The sequence below is a fragment of the Oreochromis niloticus genome, linkage group LG16 (assembly GCF_001858045.2).
Source record: "Oreochromis niloticus isolate F11D_XX linkage group LG16, O_niloticus_UMD_NMBU, whole genome shotgun sequence".
NCBI lineage: Eukaryota > Metazoa > Chordata > Actinopteri > Cichliformes > Cichlidae > Oreochromis > Oreochromis niloticus.
The window spans coordinates 6,935,881-6,950,360 of NC_031987.2; the positions used below are offsets into that span (position 1 = coordinate 6,935,881).

The window sequence follows — 14,480 nt, forward strand, 5'->3', positions numbered from 1 at the left end:
ACTAAACAGATCTGCAAATATCCAGTCAAATTTCTTTGTGTAGTGGCTGCATTCAGTCTTATTTACATCGCCACACTGCTGCCAGCTGAGCGGGATCAACAGCAACCATCACAATACAAAAAATAGCTGAACACAGTTGGTCAAAGAAGCGTGTGCTGACGATTCCTGGGAGTAAATTGTATTTCTTACCTTGCAAGCTGAGCTCAGTGGCTCTCTTCAAATCATCGTCCTCTCTCATCTCCTGAGCTTCCTGTAGAGATGATGTCATTAGTTTTATTTTCCTGCATCAGGTCTGTTAGTTGGTGAAAGACTTCAGAGTAGTCAGTGATATTTAAGGATCATGAGAGATCTACTGTAATCTAACAGCAAATGGAAGGTCATCATTACTGGAAGCAAGAAAAAAAAAATTGTTGTGAGCATCTAACACTGGTAGAACTGGTGCACCAAACTCAGGTGTTACATTGCATCATACAAAGGTCCATTTGGGTCAGAGGGATGTAAATGTAGCCATCCCTTCTGATGGGCTCCAACCATTCTCTCTTCAGTGCTGAAAGTAAGCACTTTTTCCATTTAGGTGCACCAAAGTGTCTCCACTGTGTTGAAATATGAAAACAGTTGAGCTGAAGATGTGTTAAATGCTACATAGTCTCTCTCTGGTCTTACATGCTCCTGGAGGCTCTGTGCCAAAGCCTGCTGCAGCTCCTGTTCTTCCCTCTCCTGATCCAGATTGTACTGCTGGACCCAGTCCAGCTCCCCCTGCTGCTGACCACTCTCTGGAGTTTGGTTCTCCTTGTTTTCATCCATGGTCAGGTCCAAGGAGTCCAGCACATCTACAAGAGTTCAACAAATACTCGAGTCAGCAAACCTGATACGTGAAGTTGTTTTTTTTCTTTTCTTGGGTTTGTTGGTAACCCAGTTTTTGTGTGAATGTAGAAACCCACAATCAATTTAAGCAACATGTACTTTGAAGAGAATATGGAATGAAACATGAATGAGCCTTTCTTAGAAATGTCACACATAATAAAAACCTGATGCAGATCCTGTATAAAAAAAAAAAACCCCAGTCTATTGCAAGTTTAAGTACTCCAAGAAGTGAGCCTGATCACTTGGCAGCCTTCCTAAAATGCCCCTGGCCATTTGTATGCAGCATGATCTTAATTAATTTTAACTTCAGTGGTCAGCAGAACAAAGAAACAAAAAAAACCCCTGCATTTAAGTCCCAAAACTCAAATCTAACCACTCTCAAAGTCTGCAAACATTTTCCTAAAATAAAAACTTTGTTTTCCCTGAAAGTTGTACATCTACCATCATCTCCAAAAGTTGAATCTGTTCATCTGGACGTAGTGTTTTGTGGGAGAAACGTTTCGTCACTCATCCAAGTGACTTCTTCAGTCTCAGCTGACTGCAGGTTTCCCCAAACCTTATAAACAGTACATTTGCATAATGACTGAAACCAGCCCACTGAAGGAACAATGGGCTGTGAGGTCAGTTCCTTAATCATAATTATGCAAATTCCCATGACCATCCCCAGTTTCACCCATCGTGGCCAATTTGTACATGGAAGAAGTGGAAAAGAGGGCGTTGCTATCCTACCCTGGAACACCACCAAGCCATTGGTTCAGATATGTGGATGACACCTGGGTGAAAATCAAATCTCAGGACGTACTACATTTCACGGATCACATTAACTCGGTGGACCAACACATCAAATTCACCAGGGAGGATATGAAAAGTGGCAGGTTAGCCTTCTTAGACTGTGAGATTTCCATCAGTAATGAGGGACATCTAAAAGCTGACGTGTACCGTAAACCTACGCATACGGATCAGTATCTAAGGTTTGACTCTCATCATCCACTGGAGCACAAACTGGGTGTCATCAGGACGCTACAACACAGAGCGAACACCATCCCCACTGACACAGCGGCCAGGGAGGCAGAAGAACAGCACATCAAGAAGGCCCTGAGTAAATGTGGTTATCCCAGCTGGACTTTTGTCAAAGCTGGGAAGGCACCTAAAGAAAACTCCAGCCGATCCAGGAGAGAAGGACAACCGCTGCCCAGGTGAAAACCTGTAGTGATCCCATATGTGTCAGGAGTATCGGAACAGCTGAGACGCATTTTTTCTAAACACCGGGTCTCTGTGGCTTTTAAACCCCAAAATACGCTGCGCCAAAAACTGGTCCACCCCAAGGATCGGGTCCCCTGACACAAACAGAGTAACATAGTGTACGCTGTTAAGTGCCAGGAGGATTGCCAGGATTTATACATCGGGGAAACCAAACAACCTCTAGCGAAGCGGATGGCACAACACAGAAGAGCAACCTCATCAGGCCAGGGGTCCGTTCTTCGTACCCCGCTTACTACATCCAAGATCAAATGACACATCCAAGATCAAATCATCGCGCCAACTTTGAGCTCGCTAATCCGGTTCTCCGAACACACTTGTTGTTGACGATTAGTATAGCTGGATGAAGTAATCTGAGATCACTGGGTGGCTTAAAAGGGGCTACGCATCGATAGTAGAAACATTGATCGGCAACCCTTTGATTGGTCGGCGAAGATGTCGAAGGAGCGCGCTCAGTATTTTTCGGCAGCAGAGCAAGAACTCTTGATTGAGGGATTTCAGGAGTTTCAGAGTTTAATTAAAACGCAAGGGAACACTGCAAAGGCTGCAAAAGCAAGGAGAGAGGGCTGGCAGAAAGTTGCTGACAAATTAAACTCGTAAGTAATTTATTATATTATATTACATTATATCCTCTTGCACATTAGAGCCACAACAGGACCCACTAGAACATGGGAACAAGTAAAAGTGAAATATAAGAGTATTCTACAGAATGGTAATATTTATCACTTATATTGCTTTTAGTCTCTTGAAAAGCGACCCTGAAATAATCTGTTTGTTTGTTTATAACAGCAACCAAGAAAAGGGCAGAGCAAATAAAGACAGGTGGTGGTCCTGCACCCCCTTGTCACACCCCGGCTTTTTGTACTGTGACATTTATTGACATTGTGGGGGTTTTTTTGTGTGTAGTTTTACATAACACTCCATCACTTTTACCTGTTCCCATGCAAGGGGTGACTGAAGCATGCACAGTAAGTTACGGATCTGTTGCTATGACAGCAAGTCCCGGATGAGCTTCGGAGAACAGAATGATCCAAGATCACGCAAAATCGTCAACAATCAAATCCAGCTAACTTACTTAGCGAGGTACGAAGAACGGACCCCAGGACTCTGCAGTTTATTTACACCTACAGGCCAGTGGACACTCTTTCAACAATGAGGATGTACACATCCTGGACAGGAAGGAACGCTGGTTTGAGCGCGGAGTCAAGGAGGCCATTTACGTGAAAAGGGAAAGACCATCTCTGAATCGAGGAGGGGGCCTAAGGGTACATCTTTCGCCATCTTACAATGCTGTGATTGCAGCTATTCCCCAACTCTCTGTGAATGGTACTCATGGCCATTGATCAGTGTTCTTTGATAAGTGGGTTTTGGTCAGTGATTGTTGATCAATGGTCAAGGGAATTTGCATAATTATGATTAAGGAACTGACCTCACAGCCCATTGTTCCTTCAGTGGGCTGGTTTCAGTCATTATGCAAATGTACTGTTTATAAGGTTTGGGGAAACCTGCAGTCAGCTGAGACTGAAGAAGTCACTTGGATGAGTGACGAAACGTTTCTCCCACAAAACGCTACGTCCAGATGAACAGATTCAACTTTTGGAGATTTACTTTCCTGGATGATTGAGAATGCATCAAGACATCTACCATCATCTTTGCTGTTAAGAAATCTTGCAATAGATTTGAAACTCATACTGTCTCTGGTTAAATATCCCGTTAGAGTACCTGCAGGCTGTTTGCTATCTGCTTCCAGCAGATCTGCGTGATAGGCCAAGTCATGTGCATCTGTGTCCCCAAACCCGGTGTCCGGGCTGCTTGTCGGCTCATCATCCAGAGAAGGAGGTGCAGAGAGCCCGGCCTCTTGGCGACTAATCTCCAGCACTGCCGCCAGCATTTCATCATCATTGATGCCACTGAAGTCTGTTGAATCGATTGCTGCCCCCCTCTGAAAACACATTAAACTGTGTCACAACAGAAAACGCCAGAGGAGGCTGAATTCTGTTTGTTAAAGTGTAAAAGCGGATGCTCACCTCTTCAGCGCGATCATCGTCGTCAGGCAGACAGATACTCAGGCGTCGCTTGCGGCTCGCGCTCACCTTCCTGTTAGGCCCTTCTTCGCAGTCAGAGTCCACGAGGATGGAGGTACAGTTGGAATTGGAAGTTTTCCCTACGATCCTTCTACACAAAGTCACATGTTCAGCAAATTAATTTCTTAGGCCATACAGAAAACCCTTTAGTCAGATAACACATTGTTTAAAGAGGTTGTTAAAGCACAAAAGTCATTTTTTCCTCTGTAAGTGTCGCAGAACTTACCGAAGAGGACCTGTGGAAGAGTTGACCGACTGTGACGTTTTAAGTGTTCTGGACCTTTGAGAAAAACAAAGGCAAATAAAACTCGTGCCGTTATTGGAGATCTACTTCTAGGCTGATTGTTAAGCTTTACTTAAAGGAGCAATATTTGCATGTTTTTCCTTTAAATTGCAAACTAAATGCAGACTTTATTACATGTAGTCCTCTCTGGGGTATTAAACCAACATGAAAAATCATGGCTGCAGGCGATGTCAAAACATTGCCGATTGGCCTTTTAAAACTGAAATCACTTCAGCCATCTAATGTATTTACACAGAATTAAATTTGTATGCATATTAAAATGTTTTCTCCTATCTTACAAGGCAGCTTGGGGGCTCCAGCCAAGGCTGATGGGTGGTCTTGTAGATTCGGTGCAGTGGGGCAGCAAGGTCAGGTATCGGGGGATCAAGACCTGCTGACCCAGCTTGCTGTTTAGAGACAGCTGAGCGTTAAAGCTGTACCGTTTCAGGTGTAGGATAAGCACTCTGTGAAGACAAAGGTTTTTAGGTACTTAAATTCTTTTTATTCCATAAGTTGGTTATGCTTTCAATGTTTTCCGTATGTGCTGCATCTTTAGTGTTTATTGCGTGTCTTTACTGTGTGTGTGTTTAAACAGACTGTAGATACCTGGGTAGTTTACTGAATTTGTGCGTAACAGTCGCTGATTTCCCGTTGCACTTTTCACACGAATACTCAATTTCCTCCATCTGTAAAAAGAAAAAGTAACTAATTATATATGAAATTACATCCAGCTGATGCTTGTTTGTCTCGTTGTGTGAAAGAAATTCTATTTTTTGTGTCTCCTCATGAAGGCTCTCTCAGTTTGTAAACTGCAAACTAAAATGCTACAGTGTTTTTTCTGCTTGAGCCTCATTGCGCATACTAAGCTAATAAGTGCACTCCTCTGATGCTGTTGGTCATTTATGATCCCAGATGGGGGCATAAGGATGACAGGACCAGTGACTCACCCTAAAAAACAGATCCAGGGAGTCCTGGATGGAGCGAAGCGGCAAGGTCTTCTTTCTTCGCGGCAAGTCGATGGACAAGTCATTGAATTGTTCTCGCTTGGTCACCACCTCGCCACAGCTGCAACACAACAAAGAGGGAATCAAACACCTTTCACCTTCATCAAGAGTTCTGAATGATAAGCAGGAGACCAGCCTCACCCTTTACACGTGATGGTGTGCTGCACCTCAAACTCCATGTTGACTGCCACAGGACAGGTGTAGATCCGCGAGGTGTCTGCCTCATCACCAGGCTCTGCTTTGACTGCCGATGACGTTGCCTCCAGACCATTCTCACCCACCACAGAAGACGATGAGGAGGCGGCGGCCTCGTTCGTTAAGCTCTTATTCATCTTCTCCACGTCGTCCTTCAGCTGGTCCAAACACTGACTCAAGAATTCATGAGCATCCTGAAAAACAAGAAACATGTAGGGGCTTAAAACAGGATTTTACTCACAGAAGGAGCCACTTTAAACCATAAGCCTGAAAGATTTAACTTTTTGTGTGTTTTTGTTTGTTTGGGGGTTTTTTGCCTGTCCTGGTCGGTACTTTAGCAATCAGAATTGTTGTCTGAAGAAAGATGCCCAACGGATTTATTTTTTTAAGTGGAGAAAGTATGGCAATGCCATGTTGGTCTACTTGATTGATCTATATTATTATTGTTTATTTATTTATTTTATGTTAAGTTATTACAAATTGGACAGACAATTAGACAGAAAGAAAGACAGAAAGAGAGAAAGAAGGGAAGGGGGGGGGGGGGACAGTAAGAGACACTGAGAAAATTTGTTAGATCAGCTATTAAACGAAGAAAAAGAAAACAAACAACAAGAGAACAACAAAATACAGAGATCAAAGCAACAACCTAGATAACAACCTAGATAAGTTTAAGTAACAGTTAATGCTAAATATTGAATGTTATAAACAAAAAAAAAAAAAACAAAGTTATGATGATGCACATCTATCACAAAACTATGAGCAGTCAGCCGATTTGCCCAGAATCATTCTTTAGGACGATAATAACCTCAAACACTGAATGGATTTTATTTCCTCTAATTAGATCTTTTTGTCCAAAGGCTATGTCTTACATCTTGTTTCAGACTGCATTAAACAGCGAATTAGTTTAGGCTTTCAGAAAAAGACCAACAGCGCAATACCGTGAAGAAAAAAGTAGAAATGGATGGGAAGGGGGAAAAAAGATAATCGCTTTATCGTTTTATCCTCCTTTGAAAGCCAAAAATCATAATTTGAACCAGTGTGTCATCTCATATTTGCTTTACTTTTGCTTTGAATTTGAGACATTTTACTTTCTAAAGTCACTTTATTGCATTATAGTCAGCTTTTATTTAATTACATTATTATTGAATTGCTGAGCTCTGTACTGTATCACATGTTTCTACATGTTCTACTGTGTTTGATTTTTACTTATTTACCACTTTTAAAACACTTTCCTTTTTCTTTTTAGCCTCTTTCACTATAGAGAAAATTTTCAGCAAATACTTTATATCTTCAGAGTCTTCATTCCAAACACACAGAGTAATAATTATCTTGAGCTGAAACTAGAATTGCAAATTGTCCTTCAGCAGCTATTCGGCAGGAAAAAGCAAACCTATATTACCTGTTTAATTTCTAAACTGTGCTCTTTAGAACGTAAACCTTCTACTAAGAGTTATTCTCTACACTCATATACCTGAGTTTAAGTGGGAAACTTACATTCTGCATGTTTCCAGAGAAACGCTCTGCTGTGGAGGAGATGGCACTCTTTACTTTCCTCAAAAGGTCTTTCTTTGTCTCTGGACAGGCCACATCCTTCTTCACCATGAGGTGAGCAAATCGCCTGCACAGAGTGAAGACAGGACACTGATTATAACCAAGTTCATTTAAACTGCTTCCTGTGCCATTTAACACCTATGTTAAAAATGACAACAATCCAGAATATTGTTAACAATCAACTGTTACTATCAACCCATAATAATATAATACAGTACCTGAGCAAGGCATTGATGGGCAACTTCTTCCATGGGATGCTCTGCCTCAGCATGTCATTGGAGAAGGAGGGGAGACTGAAGAGGGACTGCAGGATGGCATTCATGTAGCAGGTGTTACCCAGGTTGGAAAATCTTAAATGAATAACAAAAGTTTCAAAAACTGCTTGTTTTGATTTTTCCCTCGTTATTTGGTTTCATGGATCAAATGAGTTTCATATCAAGCGGAGCTGGCTTATCTGTACCCTTGCAGTGGAGCCTGAGGCTGTGCCAGGGTGGAGGGCCTCTGCTTGTTCCAGCCACCGTAGTCCAAGGAGGGTCGTACCTTCTTAAAGGGAGTGGAGTGGTTTGGGAGCATGAGGCTCCTCTTGGCTGTGGGGGTCTGTGCAGTACTGGATGGCCTGAGGAGATTTAAAAATCAATCACTGGATGAATAGAAATGTTCTCCCCTGTTATCACATGTGCCAAGGAGATGACTGGTTCCTTTCATCTGTTTTTAACTAATCAAAACCTGCCCAGGTTTGAAGCCAGCACTCTAAGCACCCACCATCGGTCTCTCTGTTAGCAGGAAGCTTGGAACAGTCTGCAGGCAGGTGGGAAAGCTTGGCTCAACCTTGAAGTAATTCCCTTTTGAAATTAGATGTGGAACAGAAACTTTAGACCAGATTCTTTACTCTTCTAAGATTTCATTTCACATCTTCATAAATGTATATCTAAGTCAATCAAGAGAAATTGGGACACATAATTTTAATTCTAGGTTTAGATTTCTTTCTAATTACAGGAACACAACTCACGTTAGTATGGAAATCTCAAACAAGAACCAGATTATCAAGTATTCTAATAATCTTGAAATTATCTAAAAAATATTAACTAAAATACAGACACAGTTAAGATCTTTAAAAAAAAATAATCATGTTTATGTGATTATATTTTATGTTAAAATATTCATTTTCCCTTGCCTGGTAGGATATAATGCACTATCACATAGTGGCGATAATGCAGTTAGAAGCTGTTTGTAACCTTGAAACAAAACACGTGATGGCTACTAGCTACCAGGTATCAGCCCAGTAAAGCGGAAGATACTGTATAAATAGAAGAATCACAGAAAGCAAAAGCTAGCATTGAGGGTGGGTACTGTAGAAGTCATCTTCAAAGAACAGTTGAAAGGTTCTCATTAAATAAATATCAAATAGTATTTTTGTTTTTAAATTCTTGACCCTAGGTTCAAACTGCTCCTGCTTTGCATTTTAACTGAGCCATGAAGCAACTCACCTGTCCAGAAAAGAGTGGCTCTGGCTGTAGTCTTTAGTCACAGATCGGCTTCCGTAGAAAGATGATGGCTGAAGGGGAGTTGACCCAAGAGGAGCTACAGTTAAGGAGGCACATGAGAGTATCAGTGTCTGGGAAAAATTTGCATAGGCGGCTACGAGAATGCTGTGCAACTAGATTACAAAAAGGTGGTACTGCTGCTGGGCTTACCTGAGCTCCTGTTCTCCTCTGACTGCTTTAGCTTTTCTTTGCAGCTCAGAAGAAACTTCCTGGAGGAGGGGTCCGAAGTTGCCTTGTTGTTGCTGAAAAATATTTTTTTCTGGATGTTACTCAAATTCAGTAAAATAAAGTCTATCAATCAATCAAGGTTTCTATTTTGCGACCCACTGGTTACCAGTTACTGTTTTAATTATCTCGCCACAAGATTTGCAAAAAAACAAACAGGCAGTGGTTCAGACAAAAGGCTGCAGAGATAAGGTCATCCTATGAGTCACCAACAGCACTGCAATTCAGCGCTGATTATACCTCGAGGAGTCGTTTTCCTTTGGGTAGTCCTCATTGAGGTCGTTATCAGGAGTGAGGAGTCGCTTTCTCTTCTCGCTCCTGGGAAACCGAAACATTGAATAATTCACATGCCAAATGGGGCAGTATTAAACATTCCTAAATTAATTTAATTTATTCTGTGCGATACGGTCTAAAAATTCCCAGCGTGCCTGTTTTCAGACAGTCCCGTGCGAGTGGGAGTGGAGGCTGCTCTGCTCGGGCTGCCGAGAGGTTTTCTCGGTGTCGTGTCCTCCCGGCCTTCTGCGCTCTGTCGCCTCGGTGTCGTCTGAACACACCAGGAGGAATTAAGTTAAACACATGTACATTTGTCCACATGTGTTCAAGTTAAGATTGTTATTGCATTCTTGATCACCTGTCTCTCCCCGGACGGGTTGGCTTCATTTTTCACAGAGCGGTTAACGAGCACACTGAAGTTGGCACTTCCAAGGGATGATTTTAAAACTGCAGCATAAACAAAAAGTTCAGGGGGAAAAAAAGCATAAAAATGATTCCGTTACATTGTAGAGTCAGAATCGCTTCAAGTTAATCCATGTGCTTGAACTGAAAAGAAAAAAAAAGAAAAAGAAAAAAAATAACACTGCTGCATTGCCCTGATGTTAAGTTTGAAGCACATTAAGCCCTAAAGGCAAAATAAAGCATTCAGATCATAGATTTAAAAGCAGACTAACACACACCATACTTCACAACAACCTGTTGCATAAGTCTTCATGACAGCTACAGATGTTTTGTTTATTTAATAGGATAAAAATGAATCCTGTTCTTCAAGCAAACTGATGACATGCAGAGGTGCAAGGCAGCCCAGGTGGAGAAATTTTGTTTTTATACTTCGCAACTAATTTTATTTCTCTATCTGATAAGAAACCTATTCAATCAGATAGTTATTTGTGGTGAATGAAATACAATTACACTTTGAAGCACAACATCTGAAATTCAAGCACTTTTCAAACCTTGAAAAGACAAAATTCAAGCATTTGTAAGGATAAGGATTTCAAGCACCTGTACGAACCCTGTTACTGGCATTGGGTATCAATTAAATGTAAAACAAATAGATTAAATCACTAGTACGTCTGTTATCAACTAGTGACAATAGCAACAATTAGTCGACTGGTCAGCTAGACGCGCACATCACTACTTGAAACTCTGCATCAACTTGAGAAATATTAATATATTAACATGAAGATGCAGAGAAAAAGTGACCATTCTCTGCAGGAAGAGCATACAAGGATTAATTCCTAAAAAATTTAAAAAAATCTTTGCAATTTTTTTTGTTTGTTTTGTTTTTTTAATGTGCAGGGGTGTCATTACCTGGCTTTCCTTGCTTCAGCTTTTCAAGGTATTCTTTAGTCTTCTGAACCAAAGGTTGAGGCATCCTGTCCAGCGTAATGACACTGTTATCCTTCAGAGTCAGGACGATGCGGTTGACATTCTGGCTAATATTTTTCACGTTCTGGTTCAGCTGAGGGCAAAGAACAGCAAATACTCAGATTCATGATGATTACTATTACATACAATAGTAATTAATACATTATCATTATTATTATTATCATCATCATCATCATCGTCATCCTCCTCCTATCATACTTGTTGATAAAGTATACCTTTGAACAAACTGGCTCACAGTTCTATTAAAGTTCTATATGACAAACCTTACTCAATCAGCTATTACTTTCTTCGATAGGTCTTATATCAGGGGTCCCCAATCTCAGTCCACGAGGGCCGGTGTCCCTGCAGGTTTTAGATGTGTCCTTGATCCAACACAGCTGATTTAAATGGATAAATTACCTCCTCAACATGTCTTGAAGTTCTCCAGAGGCCTGGTAATGAACTAATCATGTGATTCAGGTGTGTTGACCCAGGGTGAGATCTAAAACCTGCAGGGACACCGGCCCTCGTGGACTGAGATTGGGGACCCCTGTCTTATATCATGCTATCTGAGGAGTGAGGTTCTTAGTGACTAGAGACTCAGAACACGTGAGTGTGATGACAAAGTTTGTTTTTGTTTACTTCTCTTGCTCCAGACTCTTATATGTCTGTGTGGAAATTATAACAGTCCTAAGGGTTAGATTTGTTGCCTTTCCTAGCAATGGAGCAAGACAGATTCATTACAATGTTAGAGCCTCCAAGTTTTCCAGACTTCCCTACAAACTTCAGTTATATTGTGTCGGTAGGAGGGGATCGAGAGAAGGCACACACACTTCCTTAAAGAAAGTAATAACAAACTTTGTGTGAATGGGTTAGTTTGAGTTTCTGATCTCTTAGACAAACTCCAGCCTCACTGTCTTAACTCTTTCCCCATCAAAACAACATTTGACAACCTCCCCTGCATCCATAAAGATGAGTTTTGACACCTTAGTATATGAATAAAGATGTGGTTTGCATAGGCAGAGACCACCCTCAATAACTTCCGATTTAAACCCAGGCATTTTGTTCCAAAGGCAGGCCTAAAATATAACAGAAATCGCTAATCTAATAAAAAGAGCATCAAAGGTTACTCCTAGTAGGGGGGAGTTAAACAGCAGCAGATGCTGTGGTCCTTGTCCTGCATGGCCTACTAGGCATGAACCAGTTTATCTCCTGATGCAGGTCTGGGTCAGAGTGACCCACCAGGTCACAGCAGATCAGCAGAGCAGAATAAGGACTAAGATAGGAGTAGTTAAGTTGAACTGCAAAAACAAGAAGTTCACCAGTAGGGAAAAAGAGGACAGGAAGCTAGCCGTTTTAGCCGTTTGAAACTGAACTTTCAAAATAAGAGGACGGGTAATATTGACTATTAAAGTTATCAAGCTGTTTTTTCTGACAGAGGAGAAACTTCAAAGAAAGCAGAAAATATATAGTTGTTACTGTACATCAGTATGAGTGGGGAAAACTGCATGTGAAGTACATTTAAGACTTTCTAAAACCTGAAAACACACATAATTGCAGCACAAACTAGAGTTAATTTTAACTTGTACAACTAATTCAAGATTGACTGGGTGTCTATTATATTCTATTCTATTTGACTGCCATTTACGAATTACGTGCTTAATTATTCTTTTCAGACCCAATCACATCAGTCAGTCTGAAATATTTTAGTTCTGGAATATGGGATCATATAAAAGAAGTACAGGCATGGATTAAAAACACTTGACCTGAGGGCTGAACAAACCCTGGCATGTGCCATGGGTGAGATTATGTTTCTAATCCGGTTCATTCATGGCTTCAGTGCAGAGCTACTGCTCATTCATTGCATAATGCCTCAAAGCCGACAGCTTAGATTCTTCTAGTACTGACATGAATCAGACATGTAAGACTGATTTATAGGGTGCCATTTAACAAGTTTGTTCCTGTAATGCTTTAACAAGAAATACCATATTTTATTTTCCTCATTTAGCCATCCATTAGTAGGAGTCTTTTCAACCAAGAAAGCAACTCAAATATGTGTGTGTGTGTGTGTGTGTGTGTGTGTGTGTGTGTGTGTGTGTGTGTGTGGAGTTTCTTGCAGGATTAAGAGGGTTCAGTGTCTTTTCCTCTGTTTTTAATCAGCTGTTTAATTTGCACGTCTGGTGCATTCTTACATTTTTTTATAACGTTCCTCTCGTCCAACACATTCACTCATACACACCAAAATAAGGCGGTGACATGACTCACCCCAAGGAATCTTATTTTGACATGTGAATTGACCCAACAATCCCAAGAAAAACAGGCAACCCACAGTACCTTCTGAGCCAGCTGACCCAGATAAAACAATACTCGATCTGGATGCAGTGGAAAAGATTGCTAGATTATAATAAAAAAAGACCATCAAAATCGAAATCAGTACCTCTTAGGACATTAACAAAAAAATAACAATAATAAAGACCAATGTGAAAGTAAGACATTATATTTGGGGTCTTCTAAACAAGCCATCAACTAGTGTTGATTTAATTAAGGCAGAAATAAATATGAGGGGAGAAAAGTAGCAGTAAAATACCTGGAAAGTTTTGGAAGCTCCTCCACAGTTGAATCTCAGGCAGAGGTTAACTTTATTGTCCTTTTCCAATATCTCAAACGTTCCTTCTTTCCACCTGGTGGTGCCCAGGTCCAGACTGGTGAAACGGATCTTCACAGCCCCACCGCTGGAGACTTTGGGCACTACAGTTGCCATGGCTTGCTATCCCGTTGGTGCACTTGGGAGACTGGGACTCAAACTAATCCTAAAAAAGACAAATTGGATCCGCTGTCACACAATCTGAGCACATTATATTTATAACAACTGAATGTGTCCAGCAGGAGCAGTTTAAACGAATGGTCAGGTATGAGTTCTGAAGTTGATTACTCTAGTTAAATACTGCAGGAAAGTAATGAGCTTAACGAACAGAAGCAGCCACTAAAATGAACATAGCACCTCTTCTTGTAATAACACTAACATCACCTGTAACCGTCTCGGTGAAAGCAACTTCAAAGTTTCCGATGCTAAGCTCAGATAACGAGAGCAGGCAACCCACGTTGTCAAAGTCACAAGAAAGTACAAACCATCCAAAAACAAGCTGACAGGAGTCAGCGCAGCATCTCGCAGCAGAAAAGCGGACAGCACGCTCGCCATGCATTTCTGACAAATAAAACAGCTTTTTTGGCTGCGTGTGGCAGCTCGCGCCTTGTGATTTTCTTTGCTAGCAGCTTCAATAAAAGCCCATGTTTGCATCTGCCATCAAACTAGCCAAACTAACGGCCACTCTGAGTCGCGGCACCCAACGATTGGTACGTGCACAACAACACGGGATGCTCCCTCTCAGCTCAAGGCATCGATGCTCCCACAGAATTACCTGTTCAAACCGGTAACGCCAAGAAAAGGTGATAGCCAAAAGTTAAAAAGCCCCTTTGGATGCGGATAATGTCGTATGCTCGTCCGCAGCCCCTGAATGGGATGGAGGAGGCCGACGTTAGCACCTCGGCTAAAAGGCTAACGGACGCTAGCTAACTGGCTAATTTGCTAGTCTGTAATTTGGTGATGAAAAGCGTATCGCGTTGCGATTACACCGAGCGGGTACTTACCTATCGATGACGAGAGCTTGTCTTCAAACTTCTAAAAATCCGGTGCCGCTTCTGTAGCTGCTGAGCAGGCAGAAAGTTTGTTTTGCCGGCATTCACCTGCTCTCCGGTGCTGTTGACAGCAGAGCAGCACACGACGCGTCGCTGAGCTGCGCGATGATGGCGGGAATGTGAAAATTTACAA

The 14,480-nt window shown here is 41.6% G+C and overlaps 1 protein-coding gene across 1 annotated transcript; it reads right to left on the reverse strand.

The window, feature by feature from the left end:
• Positions 1-279: 279 nt before the first annotated feature.
• Positions 280-14,459, reverse strand: usp37 (ubiquitin specific peptidase 37). Its single transcript, XM_025903773.1, has 19 exons — positions 14,300-14,459; positions 13,239-13,461; positions 10,595-10,745; positions 9,642-9,730; positions 9,439-9,554; positions 9,251-9,328; positions 8,936-9,027; positions 8,729-8,822; positions 7,702-7,857; positions 7,460-7,591; positions 7,185-7,308; positions 5,637-5,884; positions 5,439-5,556; positions 5,098-5,177; positions 4,791-4,955; positions 4,435-4,488; positions 4,152-4,299; positions 3,817-4,066; positions 280-830 (listed from the first exon to the last, which is right to left on the reverse strand). Exons 2-19 carry the CDS (start codon positions 13,410-13,412, stop codon positions 571-573), a joined length of 2,529 nt encoding a protein of 842 aa, XP_025759558.1. The 5' UTR covers positions 13,413-13,461; positions 14,300-14,459; the 3' UTR covers positions 280-570.
• Between the last annotated feature and the right edge of the window lie 21 nt (positions 14,460-14,480).